The sequence below is a fragment of the Moschus berezovskii genome, chromosome 4 (genome assembly GCF_049115385.1).
Source record: "Moschus berezovskii isolate FMDL1 chromosome 4, NW_MosBer_1.0, whole genome shotgun sequence".
Lineage (NCBI taxonomy): Eukaryota > Metazoa > Chordata > Mammalia > Artiodactyla > Moschidae > Moschus > Moschus berezovskii.
The window spans coordinates 115083505-115108235 of record NC_142463.1 but is presented as its reverse complement, the minus strand read 5'-3'; the positions used below and the strand labels follow the sequence as shown (position 1 = coordinate 115108235).

General features: G+C 52.5%; 2 protein-coding genes across 4 annotated transcripts in view; both read left to right on the top strand.

Moving 5' to 3' along the window:
- Positions 1 to 78: 78 nt before the first annotated feature.
- TAGLN2 (transgelin 2) lies at positions 79 to 7884 on the top strand. Its single transcript, XM_055401979.2, has 5 exons — positions 79 to 216; positions 5600 to 5810; positions 6231 to 6405; positions 6717 to 6819; positions 7097 to 7884. Exons 2-5 carry the CDS (start codon positions 5631 to 5633, stop codon positions 7236 to 7238), a joined length of 600 nt encoding a protein of 199 aa, XP_055257954.1. The 5' UTR covers positions 79 to 216; positions 5600 to 5630; the 3' UTR covers positions 7239 to 7884.
- A 109-nt stretch (positions 7885 to 7993) lies between these two features.
- Positions 7994 to 24731, top strand: part of CFAP45 (cilia and flagella associated protein 45) — a 44612-nt gene continuing 27874 nt past the window's right edge. Inside the window, exon 1 of one of the 3 annotated variants that reach the window (XM_055401973.2) lies at positions 7994 to 10519. In XM_055401973.2, the coding sequence (XP_055257948.2) occupies positions 10502 to 10519 (18 nt within the window). In that variant the 5' untranslated portion in view covers positions 7994 to 10501. Of the gene's footprint in view, positions 10520 to 22261; positions 22340 to 24731 lie in introns of those variants that run through there. The other 2 variants (XM_088835935.1, XM_055401978.2) reach the window with 2 other exon arrangements.

Below are 24731 nucleotides of genomic sequence, written 5' to 3'. Positions count from 1 at the left end.
CCTTTAACTCAGGCTCTGGTCCACCGCCCCTCTCTCTCTTAAGCACTGCCCTCCGCAGCTGCACTGCGGCGCCTTTAAACCCTCCCGGCCCTTGCCCCGCCCCTGGTCCGCCCCGTCCGAGGCGGGAGCAGGCTGAAAACCCCCGGCCCCGCCCGGGCGATCCACTCGCGCTGCGGCCCCCGCCTCGAGTGCGCAACTCTCGGACCCACGTGAACCGTAAGCTGGAGGGGAAGGGTCCTTGAGGGCGTGGGATGTGCGCGGTCTCTAGAAAGCGAGAATCCCGAGCCTGCGGCTTGCTCCAGTGGGCTTGCGGATCGCGGGCTGGCAGGCAAGGGTCCGTTGACTTGCCCTGCCCCGCCCTGGGCTGGCAGGTCCGTCCCCAGGCTCTGACCCCCGCGTTGTTGAGCGATGAGGTCAGGCGGTGTTGCTAGTGCACAGACGGGGCGTCCGTTGGAATCGGAGACTCTGGGACTGCGCTCCGCCGGCCGGCTCCAGTCCCGGTCTCGCTGGGGCGAGAAACGGAGGGGGTCACGGACTATGCGGCTGGCCCGGAGTGGTGCAGGGCCCAGGGTCCCGGCGCCCGGCCTTGGCCAGCTGCGCGCCGCCGGGGCTTCCCGGGCGCCCCTTCACTTCCTGGTTCCAGGAGCACGTGTGGGTGCTGCCTGCCCTCTTCGTTTCTGAGGCTCGCTTTTCTGGGGACTGGCCGTCGCGAGTTGGGGCGAGGGGGCGCCGTGCTCGGGTCCCGCAGTGGCCTCGCCCTCTCGAGTTTGGGCGGGGACTTGAAGTTGCAGCGCTCTCCAGGAGGGTCCCTCGACCTCAAGCATCTGGGAGGTTGCAGCCCAGACAGCGCCTCGGGGTGCCCTGCCTGTGGGAGGCGGCGTTGGGGGGAGGGAAGGGCTGCTTTCCAGGCCTCCGGCCTCCACGGGAGCCGACGCCCCCGCCCCTTGCCCCCTGCTGCTGGGAACGTCGGCGGTGGCCGCGGGCGGGCAGGCGGGCTGCCCAGACCGCTGCGTCACCCCAGCGGCGGGCGGGGGCTGATTCATCCCAGTAACGGCCCAGGGCGTGGCGAGCGGGGGCGACTGTGGGGGGCGGACCAGCAGGGCCGGAAATCGACGGCCGCGGACCTCGCCTACCCCCTGCCCCGCGCGCTCGGCGGGCCTCCTTGAGTCTCCTGGAGCCCCTGCGGGTGATGTCCTGGGGAAGCTTGGTATCTGGGAGCAGAAAGAAGCAGGGTAGTAGTGAGAATGGACTAGTGTGGCTATCCGGGGTAGGAGGTTCTCCTAGTTTTCTGACTCCAGAGCACCAGACAGAGGGACAGCTCCCGGTCTGTAACCCCACTTCCAATTTCTCCTTCCGAGTCCACAGGGAAGACTTCAGACTGCAGAGGGGGCCAAGGTAGGGTGAGGCCAGCGGGCCCCTACCCTTCCAGAATCAACAAATAAGTCTGTCCAAGTGCAATTCTTCCCCCACGCACCCCCCCCCGGGGATTGGCTTCTAATCCTACCCCCTCCACCCCACCCCATCCCTTCTCCCCAAGGATTTTCAGATATGGGGCTCTCTAGCTCCGAATGGACCTTCTTTTGCCAGGATATTTCTTCTGAACTATCCTTGAATCTCCACGTCTACCCAATACTTGTAACTGCCCTTCTCCACATGCTTCCATTCCCTCCACAACTGCTTCCTTGAGGAATCCCTTGCACCTGTCTGTACCTGTGAATCGACCTCTTTCCAAGGATCCCACTTCTGCTCCCCCTGCCCTGCCTCTGATCCCGCTTGGAGCCTTCTGACCACTTCTGCGCTGAGTGGATGTTTCTGCCTGGTGCCCCCACCCTGCCCCATTCCTGTGTTTGGTACACAGAAGCCATGGCAACGGCCCCCCCACACCCCTCCTCCCCTGCAAGCCTTGTGGCTTCCTGTTTGTGCAGCTTCAGCTTTCTCTTCTGCTCCCTGACTCGATAGCAAGGGGGCTGCCCCAAGGTGGCCCCTCAGTTGTAGGTCTCCCACCGCCCCTGCTCCCTGTGGCACTTCACTTTAGAGGCAAGGGTTCCCACTTCGCTTTTTCAGGATAGTCTAAATGCCAACTCTGGGTTGGGGAGTCCCCCTGTGTCCTCTCTGCACAGTGAATGGAGAGTCCCTTTGTCTTCACGATTCAACATCCCTGCCCGGAGCCCTGGAATCCTCCCACCCCACCCCCATGTCCGCCTTTTCTTTGGCATCAGCTCCTCGGCTCGGTGGGGTGAGGTAAGCGTCCCTGGTCCAGCCAGGGTCTGGGTGCGGCTGAGGGCTGGAGTGCCTTTTGCAGCTCCTCCCCTCTCCCAGCTGTTGTAACCTCGTGGGTGGGGGTGAGGGCTGTTCCCACTGCTGTCTGGAGTACCTCTGGAGTTCACCTTACTCACTGCCAGCCCACCCCCCAAGCTGTGCAGCTGTCGTCTTCCCTTTGGACCCCCAGCTCTGGGCATTTGCCACGCAGCTTCTCCCAACTCCAGTAGGCACCTGGCTACCTTCCCTCCTTTAAGGGCGAGCCCCGAGTGTCACTAGGGTGCGCCACTGCAGCCCCAGTCCCACGGCTCCTCAGAGGTTGTCTGCTCGTAGGGGTGGGGAGAACAGCTGTGGGCAGGCTGCCTCATGGCTCTCCCTCCTGCCAGAACTCTGCCTCATGGCTCTGGCACCGTAGGGTCTAGGGCAGTGGCCCCGAGTGGAGCTGAGACACTGCAGCTGGAGCCTGTGACCTTGCCAGCTGTGTCCAGGCTGCAGAGTTTAGGAGGGCTCTCAGCATCCACCCAGAGGTAGGCCTGGGGGCTGAGTCTGTCCTTCCCCTCCACAGGCAACACTGGAGGGGTCAGGCTTCGGCCCTGGTCTCCCTTTGTAACCCTGCTGTCCGGGTTAATCATTCTCCTGCCCTTTCCTGGTCGTAGTGATCCCTGGGCCTCAGGCCAGTTGGCTTCATGGAGACACAGCCCTGAGGCCCAGGTGACCGCAGTGAAGCTGCTCCCAGAAGTGAGGTCTGGACGTGGGGCTGGGACAAGGGGACTTCCTGGTGGCAGCAGCCTCTGGCTGCCTCTCCTTCCTCCCAAGCCTCCCTATGCGGCAGGGGTCACGGGCTTACAGAGACTGAGTGGTGGCTGAGCAGTTGGGGCCGGGCTGGGGGCAGGGAATCTTGTCTGCGCTCTCCGCAGACCTCAGCCGCTCAGCCGGCCTGCCCTCCCCCAGCTAAGTGTGTGTGTGGCTGGTGTGTGGGTCAAGGCCCAGACTGACATTTATCTGGCTGGGCTTTCAGGCTGGGTGAAGTGGGGGTGGGTTGCTCTTAATGAGGTTTAAAAATAGCTGATTTATGGGGAGGATCTCTGCCGGAAATGTGCAGCCCCATAAGTTGGAGTCAGAAAGAGCAGCCCTGTTGGAGTGTGGGGAGGGATGGCTTGAACTGAGCCCCCACAGGGACTGAGAGGTGTGAGGGGGGTTTGAGGCAGCTGCTGTTCCCGTGACCTGCCCGGAGGGTCAGGGAGGAGACAGGGAGGAGGCGGTGGGATAGCTCAACCTGCTGTGTGCCTGACTTCATCCCTCAAGTCTAACCTGGCCTGGGGCCAGATTGGGGAGGGGGAGTGTCTCCCTTCCCTCCCCTCCAGCTGAGGTGCCTGGTCTGGGGCATCCTCTTTTTGTACAGTCAGCCAGCTCTATTTCAGAGCAGAGAGAAGAGCCTATGGGGAGGAGACAGGGGCAGGAAATTGAGTCCCATCCCATCTCTGGTCCTGGCTCCCCCTTGACATGTGGCATTCCAGGACAGGGCTCTGCGTGCGGGACTTAGGCAGCGAGGTGGCGGGTGGGGACAGACTGCCCACTCCGAGGTGCGGTGCTGTCAACTCAGGCCAGTGGTCAGGAAACCAAGCCCCCTCCCCATTTTTCCTGACTGAGGTCCTCAAACTAATACCACCCAAGGCTCCTGAATTAGGCCTTATTCCTGCTATAACAAACTATCTCAAATTTTGTGACTTAAAGCAACATACATTTAATATCTTGTGGTGCTAGGTCTCACTGGCTAAAATCAAGGTGTCGGCAGGGCTGCACTCTTTCTGGGGGTGCCTAGGGGAGATTCCACGCCTTGCCTTTCCTAGCTTCTTGAGGCCACCTGTACTGCTTGGTTCATGGCCCTGTGAAACTCCATCATTGACTTCCTTCTCATTCTCCCACTTTGACTCAACTGCCTTCCTCTTTCACTTATACGGACATTGTTGTGAGTACATTGGGCCTCGCTGGATGACCCAGGGTACTTTCCCTATCTCAAGATCCTTAATTCAGTCACACCTGCAAAATCCCTTTTGCAATATAAGGTAACATTTGCAGGTTCTGGGAATTAGGACATAGGCACCTTTGCAGGAGCCATTCTGCCTCCCACTCCTTTTAGAAAGGAAAGTAGAATTAAGTAATACCTGATTTCTCATGGAAAGTCCCATTGCCTAGTGAAGTCTGTTAAGGGCCTACTCAGACCTACCTCTCCAGGAAGCCCTCCAGGCTGCTTCTGTCCATACTCCTCCCTTAATTCCTGCAGCAAACGGGCTTCCCTGCTGGCTCAGCAGTAAAGAATTTGCCTGCAATGCAGGAGGTGTGGGTTCAATCCCTGGGTCGGGAAGATACCCTGGAGGAGGACATGGCAACCCACTCTGATATTCTTGCCTGGGGAATCCCATGGACAGAGGAACCTGGCAAGCTACAGTCCATGTTGTTGGGAAAGAGTCTAGATGACTCAGCAACTAAATAACAACAACATGATCTGTGTAGTTTAATATTCATCTTTTACAACTCTTGCACTTTGGCATGTGCTGTCTTTGTCTCTCTGGTGGCATTATGTACAACTTGAGAATCGAGGATTTCGGTCTCTTCTGCAAGCCCCAGCGCAAATAGTGGGTGCTCAATGAAAGTTAGTTGCTCAGTCGTGTCTGACTTTTTGCGACACCATGGGCTGTAGCCTGCCCGGCGCCTCTGTCCGTGGGTTTTTCCAGGCAAGAACACTGGAGTGGGTTGCCACTTCCTCCTCCAGGGGATCTTCCCGACCCCGAGATCAAACCCACGTCTCTTGCATCTCCTGCATTGGCAGGTGGATTCTTTACCATTAGTGCCACCTGGGAAGTTCAGTGAAAACCCAGTGGCTAACTGAGGGTAGATCTGTCCAGTTCTCTAACTCCTGGCATGGGTTCCCAAGCCACTCCATATTCTTTCCAAATCATTCTCCTTCCCAGACTGGAAAAGGCACACTTGGGGTTAGAATGACCAGTTTGCCTTTGCTAAAGCTGACCACCCCTAATGAGGGGCTGAACTGCCAATCCTGGCCTCATTTACCCTATGTTCTATTCCAGTCGGTTTTATACTTCATTGCAGGAGTGGAACCATTCAAATGAAATCCAATGGGAAGCCTCAATATAGTAGACAGGCTCCTGTCATAAGGGTGGGGGAACCCACAGGGGCCAAGGTGAGATTCTCTCATTTGGCGGCTGTTCTCCCCTCTGGGACCCACCCGAGGGATGTGGTGTGTGTCCCCGTGGGCAGAGTCCCCCACTCCGCAGGCTGCAGAGTGCTGACCGCAGGTCTGGCTGTGTCCTCTCCCCAGTCCCCCACAGCCACTGCCACCACCCTTCAGAATGGCCAACAGGGGACCTGCCTACGGCCTGAGCCGGGAGGTACAGCAGAAGATTGAGAAACAATACGATGCGGACCTGGAGCAGATCCTGATCCAGTGGATCACCACCCAGTGCCGCAAGGATGTGGGCCGGCCCCAGCCTGGGCGCGAGAACTTCCAGAACTGGCTCAAGGATGGCACGGTGAGAGCAGGGCGCCTCCGACCAGAAGTGCCGGGAGAGTGGGGATGGTCTCAGCTGAAGAAAGGAGTGCAACCCTGTCCCCAGCTTTCCTGAGCCCAGGGATCTCCATTGAGCAGAGGGCCTCCTATTTTCCTCCCTCCCACCGAGGGAAGTGAAAGCCTTAGGTTAACAGGAAGGAGGAGGAGCTGGGGGAAGAGCTGGGGGAGGTGTGCTTTAGTCAGTGATCCTTGAATAGCACGGTTCACTTTCTGGGCTCAGAGGCAGGGGCTGGGCAGGAGGGAGCCCGAGGCTTTCTCCAGGTGGAGTCAGAACTGTCCTCAGGTAGGAGAGGCGCCTGTGTCTTCTCTGGAGGTGAGGGTGGTGCCCTGTGACCTGTGGTGGGCATGGCCTCACCTCTGCACGCGTGCTGTCCTCCCCCAGGTGCTGTGTGAGCTCATTAATGGGCTGTACCCCGAGGGGCAGGCCCCAGTGAAGAAGATCCAGGCCTCCGCCATGGCCTTCAAGCAGATGGAGCAGATCTCCCAGTTCCTGCAAGCAGCCGAGCGCTACGGCATCAACACCACTGACATCTTCCAGACCGTGGACCTCTGGGAAGGTGGGCCGAGGCCAGGGTCAGCGCACTGCTGCCCAGAAGGCCAGAGGCTGGCCTGAGCCGTCTCCTTCAGGGAGAAGGGGCAGATTTCTGGCACCCCGAGGACAGAGTGGAGTGTGTGTGTGTATGTGTGTGCGTGCTCATTTGTTTGTGTTTTGATAGAGGAATTGACCGTGTTGGAGGTTGGAATGGAGAAGAATAGGGAGATCAAGAGGAAAAAAATTGGGGGCCTGCTGACTTAGTGATAGAGGTGGAAGCCTGGCATTCAGGACCCTAGCCCCGCAGAGGCTAATACAACCCCTCCTTCTTACCAGGAAAGAACATGGCCTGTGTGCAGCGGACGCTGATGAATTTGGGCGGGCTGGCAGTAGCCCGGGATGATGGGCTCTTCTCTGGGGATCCTAACTGGTTTCCCAAGTGAGTATGTTGGGCAGCCCAGGCTCTGGGCCAGCATAGTGATCATGCTCACTCCTGTCCCTGGAAAACGCCCTTTACAAAGCACTTCCACATCCCTTGTCCCCAGGATGGCAAGGGACAGTCCCTTTTGAGAGATGAGGGGGTGGCGAGCTCAGTGCTCTCTGAGGCAGAGCAGGCACCAGCACGTAAGCCAAAGAAAGCCTGTGCTCTGCCCTGGGAGGACATTTACCGGCGCAGCCTCCACCCTCCTCCTAACCAGCATTCACTTCCCACCCAGGAAATCCAAGGAGAACCCTCGGTACTTCTCGGACAACCAGCTGCAGGAGGGCAAGAATGTGATTGGCTTACAGATGGGGACCAACCGTGGGGCTTCTCAGGCAGGCATGACCGGCTATGGGATGCCACGCCAGATCCTCTGATCCGCTCTTCAGCCCTGCCCCTGCCCTCCATGAATGGTTAATATATATGTTGTTGTTTTTTTTTTTAGCATTGACATTCCCTGAGAGCCCCCGGGAACTCTCGCGCTCCCTTCTGCCAGGGTGGTGGCCTGGCCTGTCTCCTCTGGGGGTGCCCGGTGGGGCCTCCCCCTTGTGCTTACTAATACATTCCCTTCTCCAAACCCACAAAACTGGACCAACTGGCCTCTTTTCCCCTGGGACCAAGACTGGGGGGGCCTCACCCCCTCTCCGCACCATACCTCTTCTCTTTCCTCTGGCCTCTTCCCTCTGAGCCCTGTGCCCTAATCCATTCCTTAGCTGGGAATCAGGGATGCTGCCTGACGGCCTTCTCCCCCCACAAGTATGCCTTGCCCACAGCTGTGGCTGCAGGGACTTAATTTATCAGGAGGGGCCTGTGGCCGCCGTCACCCCAGCCCCAGCTGGACTGCACTCACCACACTTCGGAGGCAGCCTGCCCTGGCAGAGGCCCCCGGGCTTCTCATTTTCCATTCCTTTCTGTGGCTAAGGGGTGGGGGTGAGGGGGCCTGGGAGGGAAGGCTGCTCACCATGGGCTGGGGCTTGAAGAATCTGAGTTTGCTGATTTAAATAAAGAATCTCTTTTTTTTTTTGGATGGATTCTGGCTGTGTCTGGGGCCGCTGTGGGGAAGGGGGGGATGTGGGGGAAGTGTAGGCGCTGGCTCCAGGGAAGAGGGTTTTGAGATGGAAGGTCGCAAGTGTCCCCCCCCCACCCTTGACTTCCTTCCCATTCTTTTTCTCACTTGTTTAAGTGAGGGGTTAAGAAGGGACAGGCCCTCCCTGTGCCTTCAGGTTAGGAGTCATGGTGACAGGATACGTGGGTAGTGTCCAGAGGGAGGGGGGGCCCTCACCTGGCTGGGCCCTTCCCACAACCAGAACGGCTGTCAGTCACTGCAGCGAGGTGGGGCTGGCCGTCCCCACAGTCCCGAGTCCTGACAAGTGTCTGGGTTGGAGGCCCCTCCCACGGGCTTGATGCCAGGGGGCTTCTGTTGGAGCTGGCCAGACCAGCTTGGGGGGTGGGGTTGCAGTGGTGAGGGTCTGGTGAACAGGGGCATGAGTGCGCTGGAAGGAGTTGGTGGTGACTGGAGGGAGGAAGCCTTGTTGATCAGACACTCGTGAGCTGCATGTTCTCGAGAGCCTAGTGGCATCTTCTGGATGGGTGGCCTTGGACCACAGTTGTCAGATTTTGGGGTCGGTCGGGTTGTCCAGACTCCTACCCCTGACCTGGGCAAGAATGTTCTACCTGTAGTTTCCAACCCCAAGGCCTTCCCATCAGATCTGGCATCTCCCTCGAGGCCCTGGGCCAGCCCTCCCCACTTCAGCTCCCACCCCCACCAGCCAGCCTGGCCTCCATTGTCCCTCTCCCCTCTTTTACTACCATTTATCTTTGTTTCCTGAGGAGGGAGAAAGCTGCAGCACTGTGCCTGGGGGTGACAGATGTGCAGGGGTGGATAACCAGAGACCTGCCATTCTCCTTCCTCCACCCCACTGCGGCTCCCTCTGCCAAGAAGCACCTACTGTGTGCCAGGCCCCAGGCTACTGCTGTACATTAGCCATTAGGTCAGGGACTCTCCGCCTTATCCAAGCCCCAGCCATGGGTGAGATAGTATTTGCTTGCCTGCTGCACTCCCTTGGGTTGTGGTGCAGATAAGATAGGTTGCCGACTTTGTGCAAATTCCCAGGGAGTTAGCTCTCACTCCACTCATTATCTCCCAGTTATCTCCCATTCAGGAAGGCTTTGTGGAATGCCAGTAAGGAAGAGTGATGTCATTGCAGAGACAGCATTGAAGTCACTGATATTTAAACTGAAAAACCATTTGCACTCTTCTCTGATTTAACTATTAATAGCTACAGATTATTGGCCACCAGCGTCACGACTTTCTGGGACCAGCACACCACAGAGCCAAGACTGAGAACCACCGTGTTCTCCCAGCAGATTCCCATGATAGTCCATGAAGTGGATATTACTGTTTTACTCCTTCATTTTGTTCCCAGATGAACACACTGGATCTCAGGACAGGAAACTTGCCTAAGACCACATAAGGAGTTAGTGGAGGGACTGGGGTTTTGAGGGTTTCCCTGGTGGCTCAGTAGTAAAGAATCCATCTGCCAATGCAGGAGATTCAAGAGACACAGGTTCAATCCCAGGGTTGGGAAGATCCCCTGGAGAAGGGAATGCAACCCACCCCAGTATTCACTCCTGGAAAATCCCACGGACGGAGGAGTTGGCAGGCTATAATTCATGGGGTTGCAAAATAGTTGGACACAACTTAGGGACTTAACAGCAACAAGTAGAGTTTTGAATCCAGATCATCCTGGCAGAGAGCTCACTGAGCCTTGCTGCTCCAGCTGGGACTGAATTTTGAGAGGTGCCCAGCCTCCCTCCTGGCTGCAGCCACTACCCACCAACAAGCTGTGTGAGGCCCCTCCATGTCTCCCCTTAATCTATCTCACTCTAGGTTCAGCTCCTTCCTTCTGGAAATGACCTCCACTGACAACTCAACATCTTGTTTGGTTTTCTGATGGCTTCATTCCAGCATTTTGTTCTATTTGAGGTCACAGTTTCATCCCTAATCTGGCTCCTCATATTTCCTGCTTCTCCATCAGGCCCTGGAGGCCAGAATGGGTCCCAACCCTGGGATTGGAAGGGAGAACTTCTCTGAATGGCACCGCCTTTCCCTGCAGTTCATTTCCCATGGGTCTCCACACTGGTTCCCCAACACCCTGTGCCTGCGGGTCTGTTCTTCTGCCAGGAACAATCTCCCCTCCCAGGTGTTACCGCGGCTCCTTCTCTCCTTCAAGTCTTTGTTCAAATGTCGCCTTCCAGGTACTGCCTTCCCTGGCCACCCTATTTAAAACTATACACTCCACCCTCAACCTGCACCCCATCATCCTTCCCTGCTTTCTCCTGTCACCACCTGATATCCAATAAATATTACTTATTTTCTGGCTCCACCCACAGAATGCATAGTCTTTAAGAGCAGGTTTGTGTTGGTTTTGTTGACACAGAGTAGTGCCTGGCGTGTTGTAGGTGCTGGATAAATATTTGTTCAATGAATAAACGAATGCGTGAGTGAATATCACAAGGCCCTCATGCTCCCGAAACCCATGGCATGGTGCCCAGCCAGCCCAGCGTCCCCGCAGCCAGCCCAGCCTGTCATTGGATCTGAAATGGACCCAGCCTGCCTGTCAGTTTCTGATGCTTCCTCATGGTTCATTTCCACAAGGTAAAAACCTGCGAAGTCAGTCCTGCCTACAGCTAGAGGGGTGGTGGTTGGGAAGGGGATGGGGAGTGGTTTGTGTGCTCTGGGCAAATGGAAGTTGCACGGAGGACTTGGGAGGAAAAAAATGGGAGGAGGGCAGGGAGATGAGGTCCTGTGTTCAGCCTTGAAGCGGAAAATCGCTGTGTAGGTAAAGGGAAAGTAGGCTTGGCCTGTGGCGGCTGATGGGAAGGAGAGCTGGAGCAAGGAGGCAGGGAGCAGGGGAAGGAGGGGCAGGAGATGGAGAAGGGGGAGGAAGAGCGAGTCACAGTGTGGCTGGCCTGTGTGGAAATAACTCAGTTCTGCACGGCCTGTCCCTGTGTACTGAACGTGCATCCAGGAGTGTGAGAATTCACAGCACAAGGGCTCACGGGGTGACCACGTGTGGAGGCTGCCTGTGAGCAGGTGTTTACCAAGGCCTGGGGACTGGAGGTGTGGAGAGGTGTGTGTAGGCAGCGTGTGAGCCCCTGAGCCCTTGTGCGTGGCTCCGAAGACAGCAGTAGGTCCATTCTTGCCTGCGCCACCCAGGGAGGCCTCTGAGAGCCTGGCAAGAGGCCCAAGGGTTGGTGAAACAGGGAAAGGACTGGATAGCAGGGCCCCAGGCAGGGAGCAATAAAGGGCCTGGGATTAAATTTGTTGAAGAGAAGCCTAGAGGTAAATTAGTAATTGGCTCCTTGCAAAGAAACAAGTTTTAGTCCCAGTGGCTGGGGAGGTAGATTAAAAGCAAATGTACTGAAGTTTCACATAGAGAAATTTAGTTTAAACCAGGAAAAATGATCCTCTTGACCAGGTGTTTTAGCCTCTGGGTTCTCGTAAGGGTCAGGAGGAATGCCTTCAATAATAGTACAAATCTCATCTTCTTTTTTTTTTAAGTTCTATCAGTTTGTTGCTACCAACCCATCTCTCTCCACCCTCTGCACGCATGCTCAGTCATGTAACCCCATGGACTGCAGGCCGCGAGGCTCCTCTGTCCATGGACTTTTCCAGGCAAGAATACTGGAGTGGGTTGCCATTTCCTTCTCCACAAATCTCATCTTAACATGGAAAATGGGCAATTCTGTCTGGAAACACTCATATATAACCCATTTTTTCATTCATGTATTCATCCCTTCAACAGTTTTTGGGGTTCTACCCTATGCCAGATATGAAGATTATTAACACATGATCTCTTTGCCCAAAAAGTGCATAATCCTGTAGGGGAGATAAAACACGGAGACGAGCCAAGGTAATTCAGAAAGTCACTAATAAGTGCCTTTAGAGAAATGCCAGTAGGGCTCTCTGGGAAGATCACTGGCCAAACTCCCACGGTCCTGGATCATTTCCGGAGTGGAGGCTGGTGGTGACACCGTGGTGAGCTGAGGCTTTGTGTCTCAGGGATCCTCTCCCTGATCTGTCCGGAGGAGTGGGGCTGCTGGTTCGGGTTGTTGGGGGGAGTTGCTCCTCCAGAAAAAGGAGTAGTCACTAGCTCTGTGGTGAGAAGTCAAGTTTCAGTGGAAGGCGAAGGTGCTGTTCTTTTCCTGCATGGAATGGGGGTGGGCTAAGAAGTCCCAGTCAGGGTGAGAACCAGGGATCGGACCGGCACAGATCAACATCACTGGTGGAGGGTGGGTGTGGAGGGGGTCACACAAATGTTGCCGCAGGCCCTGGGGCTGTCACACCATTTCACCCCATTGTTGGCAGGGCTGAGTTTGAGCTCTGCTTCCATGAGAGCTCCGTGCGGGGCTGAACCATCCCATTCGTGATGGCGACTCTGATTCACAGCCGTCTTTCTGCTGGTCACTGTGCTAAGCATCTAACTTGTATATTATATTTGTTCTTTCACTATTTCAAAAAATATTCATTGAGCACCTATTCAGGGCAAGGCATCTGCTGGGTGGTGGAGGATATAGCAGTCAACAAGGCAAGTGTAGTCTGTGTCCCCCTGGGAGGAGCGAGAAGATCAGAGAGCTGGTTGTAATATAATGGGGATTTGTGGTGGGCTAAGGGGAAGGAGATGGCAACCCACTCCAGTACTCTTGCCTGGAGAATCCCATGGACGGAGAAGCCTGGTAGGCTACAGTCCATGGGGTCGCAAAGAGTCGGACACGACTGAGCGACTTCACTACTACTTCACTACTCACTAAGGGGAGTCTAGGTGAGAAGCCAGAGGAGGAGACTTAGCACAGCCTCACAGGGAGGGCCATCAGTGAAGATTTCTGGAAGGTGAAGTGTGAGCTGAGGATTTAAAGATAATTAGAAGCATAAGAGAGAGGCCAGTAGTGATGGGGAGGGTGGTGTTCTCAGTCAGGCTGCAGCATGGGCATGAGCTGGAGATGGGAATGTGCAGGGCCAGACAGTAGAATGGGCGTGTTTAGAGGTGGAAGGGGTGGGTGCTGAGAAATGCACAATATCAGAGGGGCTTCAATGTCAATGAATAATTTTGGACCTTTCATTAAGGGCAAGCGGGAGACACTGAAGGATTTTAAGCAGAAGGATGAAAACATGAGAGTTGGGTTTTAATTTAGCCAAATTCCTTAGGCTGCAGGGTAGAGAATGACCTAGGAAAGGAAGAGAATTATCTAGAATTATCTAGTGAGTGAGACAGGTTGACTCCAGGAGACTACTGCAGCAGTCCAGACAGAAGTGAGAGCAGCTGGGGAAGGAGGGCCAGTGAAGATGGAAAGAAGAGACTGGATTTCAAAATTGTTTAGTACTCTGTGCAGAGTGAAGAGCGGAGAGGGAGCCAGAAAGACAGGCTTCTGGCTTCAGCCACTAAGCAAATGGTGTCTGGATCTGGGTCACGAAATATTATGGGCTTCCCTGGTGGCTCAGATGGTAAAGAATATGCCTGTAATGCAGGAGACCTGAATTCAATCCCTGAGTTGAGAAGATCACCTGGTAAAGGGAATGGCTACCCACTCCAGTTTTCTTGCCTGGAGAATTCCATGAACAGGAGAGCCTGGCGGGCTAGAGTCCATGGGGTCACAAAGAGTCGGATACAACTGAGCGACTAACACACATGGAATATTATTCTCTCCCATTTTACAGATGGGGAACCTGAGGATAAAAGTAACTTGCGGAACCCAGCAGGTGGCTGAACTGGGAGATGAAGTCCAAGTTAACTGCTCACCCCATGATGGTGCTCCCTGGCTTGGTGGCTGACACTGGGGAGCGAGTCCACTTGCAGCCAGCACGAACTGTGGTTTTTCTGTGGGTGGAGGCTGGGGCCACAATGAGGAAGGGAGAGGTTAGGCTTAGGAAGAGAGCAGAAAGTTCAACTCTCCAGCAGCCACCTCTCAAAGGCCAATGAAAAACTGGCAGAACTGGCAGCTATAAATAGGAACTAATGGGGAGACCTCAAGGCCCAGCCCCTTATCCTGGGAGGATAACTCGGGATGTCTGTCCTCAAGCCTCCTTGATATTTTTTGGAGCCCACTGACAGCCTAGCATTTCCCTCCAGCAAGAAAAGCTACCACAACCACCAGGACAATATCTGAGAGCTGTGCTTTCAAGGCACTTCCGTATCTATGAATTCCGGGGACAGGGAGCCTTGTCACCAGTTGGGAAGGCTTGAATATTTTTATACCCTTTGGGGAGAAGAGAGAACCTGAAACCTAGAGACTGTAAGTTATGGTCCAGGGTCCCAGGGATTTTGAGGATAGAAAGCACACCTCAAGTGTCTTTAGATGGCTCCTGGCTCTCTAAACAGTAGTGCCAGACCCAGAAGGAGCTCACCCCAGGTTCGTGGTTTTGAATCGGTCCTGCGTGCACTAGAATCCAGGTGTTTGGACTGCTGCTCACTCACCAGGTGTTGAAAATACCCAGGTCAAGCATCCCTGGGGATGGGGCTGGACTGGAGAGTCCAGCAGACACACAGGATGGTTGGAATGCCTCAGGCCCCATCCAGGATCTCCCCCAACCCTGCCACCCTCTAAGGATTGAAATCCCCTGGGGTACTGGTTGGAAGTGCAAATTCTAGTTAGTCCTATTAGGCCAGGAATCTGCGGTGAAGATAGTGGGGGTGGTGCTCTGAATATACATTTTAAACTGGCTCCCCCTGTAATTCTTAGGCAGCGGCACTGTCCTAGGAAATTCAGAGAGAGAGAAGTTTCTCCAACAAGAAAATTGAGGTCTGAGCCAGCCCTGGCTGTGCCTTGAACTGGAGTTGTCTCCACCCCCCCACCCTGTACTGTTTGGTGACTGTGGCTGGGTTGCCAGGGGAACCAGGCTGTGTAACTTCCTGGCTTTGGCGGTTTCCCCTCCTTGGCCTTATCTCAGCGTCCGCCACCCAGTCCAGGCCGTGCTGGTCACGTAGGAGGGGAAGCTGGTGCCAGGCGTGTGGAGGCGTGTCCAGGGCACCAGGGCAATGCTGACCCAAGAACGTGGGGCAGGCAGGAGGGTGGAGATGAGGTTTTTGAAGCTGGGAAGGCTGCAGATTTATTGATGACTTTCTTCTTGGCCTGAGAGTTATCTGCCCAGGGGGAATGTGGCCAGGTAGGGAGGTAAAGGGAATCGGGAGGGATGACCAGCATGAGGCTCTCTCTGGCACTGTTCCGCCCACGGGGGGAGGGCACCAATATCAGAGGGTGATATTGCCCTACTGGCCTGTACCCGCTCATCCCTCCTTCCCTCTCTAGACGCAGGGACGCCAGCCAGCCACAGGCTCGCCCGGCAGCTCTCACTTGCACCCTCAGCCTAACCATCTCCTTCCCCCAGTTTCACTCCACCCCACTCTTGCCTTGGTGCTCACAGTCTTTCTCCGTGGCCCCAGATTTCTTCTTGTCAAACTCTCTCCCCTATCCCTGTCCCTTGCCTGGTCTCTCAGGCTGTAGCAGGAAGGCACGACAGTTTTTAAGAATGGGAAAGAGAAACAGAGTTTTGAAGAAAGCAGGAAGGCAGTAAATTCCTCGTGGAAAATAAGTAATTAAGTATTTATTTATGTTTTAAGCCATACTTTGTTTTAGAAAGACTTGATGCAATTTTGAGAGTTCAAATATTCCAGGAAGAAACGGGTTGTGGAACAATCCCTCAGGCTTCCTTGCAACTTAGAGGATTTACAGTCTGATTCCTGGTCATGTTTATACGACACTGAGGACAAAAGACATTCCCTCCTCCCCCAGTATCCCCCTGCTTTGTGGAAAGGGAAAGGGAAGAAAGCCACCACGCAGTATGCAAACTGATTTTTGAACCTGGTTTGCCCTTCCCAGCCCCTCACTTCTGGGCTATTATCCATCTCATAGAATCCCAGGGACGGGGGAACCTGGTGGGCTGCTGTCTGTGGGGTCGCACAGACTGAAGCGACTTCGCAGCAGCAGCAGCAGATGAGGAAGCCAGACTCGGGCGGTTGGGCAGGTCGCCCAAGGCCTCTCAGCTGTAAGCAGCCGTGCTGGGGGTCAGACTCTGTTGGTCCTGCTCCCAAAACTTAGTCACTACTATCCTTCCCTGTGCTGCCTCGGGAGCACAAGTCACGGGGAGAGCTCCCTCCAGGCTGCCCTAGATAGAACTGTGGTCTCTCAACAGCCTAGGAAACAGTCTTGCTTTAGCGAGACCTGAGTGAGCTTCCTAGAACTCCCTTCACAGGCAGGTGTTACCCCTAAGAACGGAGAAGAAGCTGCCATAGGAGGCAGGTCCAGAGGAGGGAAGTGGGGTCCTGGAGAAAGGCCAGAATGCATGCATATAGCGAAGGAGTTCAGAGAGACCAGGAGTGTAACAGACCACTGCTAACCCGCAACTCCATGCACTGAACACAAAGCTTCTACAGGAATGCAGAACCCTACCTTCTTTGCGCATTGAACGCGTGTGGCCCTGCTCCTCACTACCCCAACTCTGATCCCTGAGCTCAGAAGTACAGGTTCCTAAATGTATTTCAACGAGACAGAGAAAGAGTCTCCTTTCTCATGCTCTTAGGCAGGAGACATGTTCCACTGAGAGGTCAGACTTTTCATTTTAACCAAATGGCTCCCCTGGGTCCTGTCTCCCAGGATCCTCCCATTTAAATGTGCTGATTCATCACAGAGTCAAACTTCTTACCCCTCTTGCCTCAGCCAACACGGGGAGCATCTCAGGAGACTAGCCGGATGGGGGGTGGGGCCTGCCTAACCCAGCACCCCAAGGCCCTGTGGGGTGAGGAGGAGCTATGGGAGCCAGCCCAGGCCTTGGGCTTTGCTCCCAGCCCCGAGGCACCCAGCAAATCTCTTAGCTCTGGGCTCCCAGCCAACAATCCAGGGTTTACTCTCAGACTTTACTGGGAGTGGCGACTTGGTAGGAAGGGTCAGGCAGCCAGAGGTGGGGCTAGGGTTGAGCAGAGAATCCGGACCTGCCCTCTTCCTCAGGCGACTGCAGCCAGCCAGCCATCCCCCATTGTTCTCACCCCCGGCTTGCTGGGCATGAGAATGCTGGATGGGGCAGAGCAGAGGAGGACAGTGAATAGAGAGCTTGGGGGTCGGAGAAGAAGGAGGGAAATTCCAAAGATGCACAGCAAGTAGAGAAGAGAGGAAGAAAAGGAAGGGCACAGGGGAGAAGGTGGAAGAGGGCAGAGAGGGAGGAGCTGGCAAAGCAGCTGAGGTTGGGAGGTGAGCGCAAGGGCGCCTGCCCCAGTCCCATCGGACATGGTCGGGCATTTGAGCCAAGTTTTGCTGAGAAGGGAAATGTTGCCTCCAGTTTATCAGGGGCAGAACTGCTGGGTTTTGTGAGGTCTGAAGTCTTGGAAGCCCCTTTTAAGAAAAGTGATACAAAATTAACTAGAGGAGTAAACACTTAATTAGAATAGTAAGTCACAACAAATTATACGTTTTAAAAAAAATCTGGCAAATACTGTAAGCATTATGACATCCGGAAGAATGAGATACATAAGGTTAAAAATACATAAGAATAAGATACATAATAACATAAGATTCCTATGAATTTCTCAATCACAAATTGACTCTTGCCATGGGTGCCTGCCATCCACCTCTGCAAGGATTAAGTCATGTGCCCCTGCAGCTCCTGACCCTCAACACCCCCCCGAAGGAGTTTAGGGCGGAGAGCAGAAATGAGGCACTCTGTGCTCCTGGAAAACTGGTAGGACAGGTCTTTAGACTAAATTGGTCTTGAGTCCACTTCTATCTCCTCATATCTAGAAAAACACTAAAATCCTTATCATAGTGACGACTGTTTCTTGTGACTAGCAGAAGCTTCAGGAGACTAGCAGAACCTTTCCAAAAAATAAACGGGCTTGATTGCCTGTATTCCTCCTTTACCAAGATCACATGCATACGACCTTCCCTCTTCCTCTTTGGAGCAGTCTCTCTGAGTTATCTGGGGTGCTGTCTCCTGGCTGCAGTCCTCATTTTGCCCCCAGTAAAACTTAAGTCACAATTCTCACGTTGTACACTTTTTTAAGTCAACAAATTCGCTGCCTGAAGCAAGTGTAAAAGAGTTTTCTCCTTTACCTTTTTTGGCTGCTTATTTTTTGTCTCTCCACATGTCAATGACTTTATAATATTAATATTACTTTTTATAGAGAATGGGCTTCCCTGGTAGCTCAGCCAAGACCTACCAGTTTTTCCTCTGGCATGATTTTGATGAGCCCTTTTATTATAGACAGATTAGAATGTTTCATTCATTTCAGTTTCTTGTTGTATCAGTTTTATGATTGCTGTCAAATTTGAGAAATCTGTGAAATTTCTTATATGAGTTGTAGGATTTGAGGAGATTGTTCAGTAAGTAATCTTAAATATTCTTCGAGTTGATGGCACTCATTGACCAGATTGTCATATCTCATTTTAGTGTACTAATGTGAATTTTATGCAGTCTCCATCAGTGTCAATCTTTTATGTCAAACCAACAAGAAATTTAATATTTCACCAATATATTCATGTGATTTTCCCTCCTGGTTAGTTGGATTATTAAACAATCCAAGCACTTGTTTATTCTGTTCAAAACTTTTTCTGTTCCTCTTATTGAATTGGGGCTTCTCAGGTGACTCAGAAGGTGAAGAATCTGCCTGCAATGGAGGAGACCCAGGTTTGATTCCTGGGTTGGAAAGATTCCCTGGAGAAGAGAATGGCTAACCGCTCCGGTATTCTTGCCTGGAGACTCCCAAGGACAGAGGAGCCTGGTGGGCTACAGTCCATGGGGTCACAAAGAGTTGGACAACTGAGCAACTAACATTTATTGGATTACCTTTTTTGATAATCTTAAAATTTTTGTTTCAATTTGCTTCTCAATTTCAAAATAATTTCTACTGATTTCATGGTTCATTTTTATTCTGTTCATAAATCCATTAATTTCTTTTATTGAGATATAATTAACATATAACTCTGTATTAGTTTCAGGAGTACACTACAGCAATTCCATATTTGTATGTATCGTGAAATTATCACCACAATAATTCATCACCATGTATAGTTATAATTTTTTTCCTAGGATGAGAACTTTTCAGATCTGCAACTTTCAAATATACAGTGTTACTAACGGTAGACACCATGCTGTACATTGTGTCTCCAGGACTTTTATTATTTTTCTGGCATGCGGCATGGCGCACGGGATCTTAGTTTCCCAATCAGGGGTGGAACCCATGCCCCCTGCAGTGGAAATGGGGAGTCTTGACCACTGGACTGCCAGGGAAGTCCCAGGCCTTATAACTGGAAGTTTGTGTTTTTTTACCCCCTATTCTGCCTCTGGCAGTCTCCAGTCTGTTCTCTGTACCTATGAATTCTCTATTTTTTAGATTTCACATATAAGTGATACCATATTGTATTTATTTTTCTCTATTTGACTTATTTCACTTAGCATGATGCCCTCAAGGACTACCCATGTTGTTGCAAACAGCAAGATTTCAGTCTTTTTTTTTAAAAAAACAATTGAATAATATTCCATTGTATATATTCACACACCATATTTTCTTTATACACTGATGGATATTTAGGTTGCTCCCATGTCTTGGCTTTTGCTGTAGTGAACATGGGGTTCATATATCCTTTTAAGTAGTGTTTTCATTTCCTTTGGATAAATACTCATAAGTGGAATTGTTGGGTCATATAGTAGTTCCATTTTTAATTTTTTGAGGAACCTCTATACTGTTTTCCAAAGAGGCTGTACCAATTTCCATTCCCAGCTACAGTGAACAAGGATTCCCTTTTCTCCATATCCCCAGCAACACTTATTGTCTCTTGTCTTTTTTTCTTAATTATTTTTTATTGGCGGATAATTGCTTTACTAGCTCTTGTCTTTTTGATAACAGCCATTCTAACATGTGTGAGGTGATATCTCATTGTGGTTTTGATTTGCATTTTCCTGATGGTGATATTGAGCACCTTTTCATGTACCTGTTGGCTGTTCTATGTTTTCTCTGGAAAAACATTGATTCAGATCCTCTGTCCATTTTCAACCAATTTTTTTTTTGACTGGGCTGTGTGGCACGCAGGATCTTAGTTCCCAGACCAGTAATCAAATCATGCCCCTTCAGTGGAAACTCCGAGTCTGAATCACTGGAATACCAAGGAATTCTCTCAACTTTCTTTTGAAACTGCGTTCATGCTAAGTCGCTTCAGTTATGTCCGACGCTCTGTGACCCCACGAACTGTGGTCCACCAGGCTCCTCTATCCATGGGATTCTCCAGGTAAGAATACTGGAGTGGGTTGCCATTTCTCCTCCAGGGGATCTTCCTGACCCAGGGATCCAACCGGCATCTCCTGCATTGCGGGCAGATTCTTTACCGTCTGAGCCACCAGGGACAAAAGCCTGGGAGGCAATTCCTTTACCCTGGATTCTTTCGTCCCCCTTCTTCCTGAGTCAACCTCATACCTTTTCCTCAGGCAGCCTGGGTTGAGAAAAGAACACTAACTTTTGAGTTCGGACAGTTATCTCTCTTGGCCTTAGTCTCCTCTTTGGTGATGGGGATAATAACTACCTCCATATAGATGTGGCTGTGAGAACTGGGTGGAAAACGTACAGGAAGTATCCAATCCACAGGGGACTGCTTACTTCATCTTCCTTCCTCTCTGGGCTCCAGGGAAGAGGCTGGGGAAGGAAGGGTGCCAGCGATAGGAAAGCCCAAACCCTTCCCCCACCACCCCTTGAGCTGGGAGGACTGTCCCTGGGAGGATAGCTACTCTTGCCTCCCCCTCCCTCTGATCTCACCTCCAACACTCTGCCTGCCCCACTCCCTCAATTTGTGCGGAGGATCCCAAAGGAGCTAAGGCTGCGAAATCTGGGGAAGGAATGTGAAGCTTGCCGGAGTTAAAAACAGCTGGGGGTGACCTGGCTTCCCTTCCCCGACTCCCCTGAAGCTTGTAAACAGCCCTCTGCAATCCTAACTCCATGGCCAATCCTTCAGCCTCGAGTGTGTCACAGGAGGCGGTGATTGGCTCTGCAACACAAAAGTCAGTGTGGAGTAAACTCCAGAAAGGTGGGCTGTGGAGAGCTGTCTAGGGGTGGGGAAGCAGATGATAGGACCGCAGTCACCGCTTCTTTTTGGTCCAGGGGTTCAGTTTATCAGTACTTGGTCGGGTGGAAAGGTTTTTTTGAGGCTTGGAGTAGGTATGGCTGGGGGGACTAGTTCAGTTCTTTCACTGCAGGTTGGAAGGGGGTAGGGTTTAGTCACTAAATCCTGTCCTACTCTTGCAACCCTATGCACAGTAGCCTGCCAGGCTTCTCTGTCCATGGGATTCTCTAGGCAAGAATACTGGAGTGGGTTGCCGTTTCCGTCTCCAAGGAATCTTCCCGACCCGGGAAACGAACAGGGGTCTCCTGCATTGCAGGCAGATTGGGAGGCAGAGGTGCCAAACCAAACTGCGAAAACTGTAAAACTTCTAAAAAGCTTTCCAGAACAGTACATACAAACCCGGAAGCGTTAAAAGGCAGGTTTCCTAAAGCCAGGTCCATAGATTTCGATTTCAGATAGTCTGGTAGCTGCTAAGTCACTTCAGTCGTCTCCGACTCTGTGCCACTCCATAGACGGCAGCTCACGAGGCTCCCCCGTCCCTGGGATTTTCCAGGCAAGAACACTGGAGTGGGTTGCCATTTCCTTCTCCAATGTGTGTAAGTGAAAATTGAAAGTGAAGTCGCTCAGTCGTGTCCGACCCTCAGCGACCCCACGGACTGCAGCCCTCCAGGCTCCTCCGTCCATGGGATTTTCCAGGCAAGAGTACTGGAGTGGGGTGCCATTGCCTTCTCGGAGTCTGGTAGAGTCTACATTTTATTTTGAATAGACTCTCCCAGGTAATTCTGAGCTGGAGGTCTGAGGTCAACATTTTAAGGAACTGCTCCTTAAACTACGTACATATCCTCACTGCTGAAGTCCCTTCTTTGGTCAAACCAGACTCTGCTGTTTTGAAAGTTGTTTCGGGGGATCCTGCATGCTTCTCTGCAGACTAAATTCTCATCAGGGTTTGGCTTGGCTCCTCACACTGGGGCAACGGTAACCATGGTAACCTAAACGGGGAATAGGGGGTAAATCGTGAACCCTGGCCTGGCTCCTGGAGGGGCTGGCAGCAGTTAGACCCTGACCCATGCTAGGCCCTTGACAATTTGGATCTTGACCTAAGAGTTCAGCCAAAGCAAAGTGAAGAGCGGGTCGCTCCAGAGAGGGTCATTCTTTCACAGATACGGTGTCCTGCTTCTGCGCCGGCGGGAATGGACTCAGGCACAGGCTCGTGTTCCTGAAGCCACTGCGCCCGCCCCTCCGCCAAAAGAGCGGAGAGGCGGGGCCGGGCCGCGCCGGGGGCGGGGCCTGGACCGAGGCGCGCGCGTGCTTGGTTACTATGGTAACGCGTCAACACCCTGCGCGGAAGTGGTGTCGTGGGCTGCAGCGTGCGGCTGAGATGGTGAGGTCCCGGGTGTGGAGGAGAACCTCGGATGGGGACCTCACGTGTTTTCAATTGTGTTGGGGTTCTGAGCAGGGGTGGGGGGGGTGGGGGGAAGGGATGAGGATCTGGGAGGGGGAGAGAAGGTGGGTGTGGAGGTCAGGAGGTCCAGGAACAGGGATGACAGCCGTAGAAGAAGTTAGGGAAGTCCGGAGGGGGATCCAAAAGAGAAATAAGGAATGGGGTCGATCGCGATTGGAAATGTAATACGGTGCTGAGCCGAGGAGGTGGACAAGTGCTGTCCCAATCCTCATCCCCCTCCCATCTGGCTGGGGATTGTGGTCCCTGAGGGATAAGCGAGACGGGACAGAGGGTAGGTGTTGGAGCCTTGGGTTATTGGAAATAACCTTAGAATTTCTGGGTGCACACCCTATGGCAAAGGTAGCTCCTTCAATGTACTTATGGACACACTTCATGCTCAGAGGTCACTCTGCTTTTCTGGGACTAAGTGGTTCAAATTCAGGATCCTCAAGTTGGAGTTTCTGGAAGAGCTTTGTTAATGATAAAAGCAATACATCTCCGGAGGAGAGCGGTTCCCAACTTCTGAGGACTTTCTGCAATGTTGCCGCAGGGGTCTCCTCTCACTTATGCTTTTTGTGATTGCATATTTACCCCTGGATCTCCATATTTACCCCCACCCGGGGATCTAGTGTCTCTTTGCACTTAGGTTTACAGCCCGGCGTGTCTGTGAGGTCCTAGCCTCGCACTTGGCATCCAAGGGCTCACAGGAAGTGTTAGTTCTGTTTTTCTTCTCTTTCAAAAATATTTTATCTCAAAGTCAAATGAACCAGTGAGTTGCACCTGCGGTAGGCTTGTGGGCTTCATCTCACCCAAATCAGGGATTCCCCATGCAAGGGCCACTCAGAGTGGGGCTTTGGTTTGTTGCCTGAGCCCTTCTGAAGTCCCTTGGACAGGGCAGGGCATAAGGGCACCTTTGAGAAGCAGTGGGTCAAGTTAGTGACCTCTGACCTTTGGCAGGCTGGGGTGTGTGTGTGTGTGTGTGTGTGTGTGTGTGTGTGTATGGTGCTACTTACTAGCTTTTCAGATTGTTTGGAGCAGTGGGGAGAGGTGATGTTTGGAGACAGAGTCACAGGCACACCTCTAGGACCCTTACAAAAACAATAAATAACATCCTCCAGAAGGAGGGACAGGGTGTCGGTGTTGAGTAGGATGTCATCTTCAAATGGTACCCCACAGATGGCCAACCTGGTTGTATTTGAGGAGAGAGATGACCTGAGTGAAAGGCAAGATGCCTGGTACATGGGCAACCCCGCCGTCTTTGTAACCAAAGTCTACAGGAAAGGAGGTAGAATCAGATCAGGAGCGTGAAGCCTGTGGGAACCTATGTGCGAAAGAGGTCCCTGGGTGGAGAGCACACCTAGGGAAGGACAAGTCTTTGTCTTTGTTCAGTTGACAAGTGTTAGGGTTACATCAGGGAAACTCCACACCGCTCTGTTCCAGCCCCGTTCCAGCTCTGTCTTGTTGGAATTGAGCTGAACATCCCAGATCTCAGGACATCTGGCACTGTAGCTTTTTAAAGGCTGCACTCTGTGTTCAGAGTCAGGGCACCAGGTCCACTGCTTTATTTTGTAAAAATAGTGCCCTCTTCCCCTGTCTCAGCCATAAAGAGAGTTACCTTTTCAATGCAGATCATTATTCAATATGAGAAATACCTTAAGATGCTAATGCTCACCTGAAATTACTGTTAAACATTTTTGTGAACTTTCTTTCAGTGTCACATTTTGGTTTCATAGGAGCGTTTTTACTGCAATACTTGCATATTTTGTATAATCTGCTTTCTTTCAAACGTGATACATTAGGGAGATCACCCTGCATCTATAATTATGTGAAAATCATATTCTGGTTAACCAGTTAATCTTTCTGCATCAGAGTCTCTCCTGGAGCCCCCAGCAGGGGCTGAATTCTTATAGACCTAGGATGGGATGCTATTTGAAGAGATAAGGAGTCAGCTAGGTCACCAAAAGAAAATATAAAGGTAGGGCTGGCATCTTTTTCTGTCCCAATCCTCTTCTTCCCCAGTCATCCTTGTCTCCTCAAAGGTCTTTCCTTCCCTACCAGAGACGCCTTCCCTCAAGGAAGATGAGCACTCTAGGCACAGCTCAGCTTCTTGGGGATATTTATAATTTGTTAAGTCATGCAAGAAATAAAACCAGCCTTTCACCTCCTGGAAGAACCTCTTGGCTACTGCCTCTGGCCCAGAGGGATCCAACTTTCCATTTCTGCTTGTTCCTTCATTTTTTCTAATACTTTTACACAGTGACCTCCCTAATCCTTCTTGTTGCTTTTGGCAAGACTGGTTATTCTAACCCTGGTGTAAGGCTTGTGGCTTCAA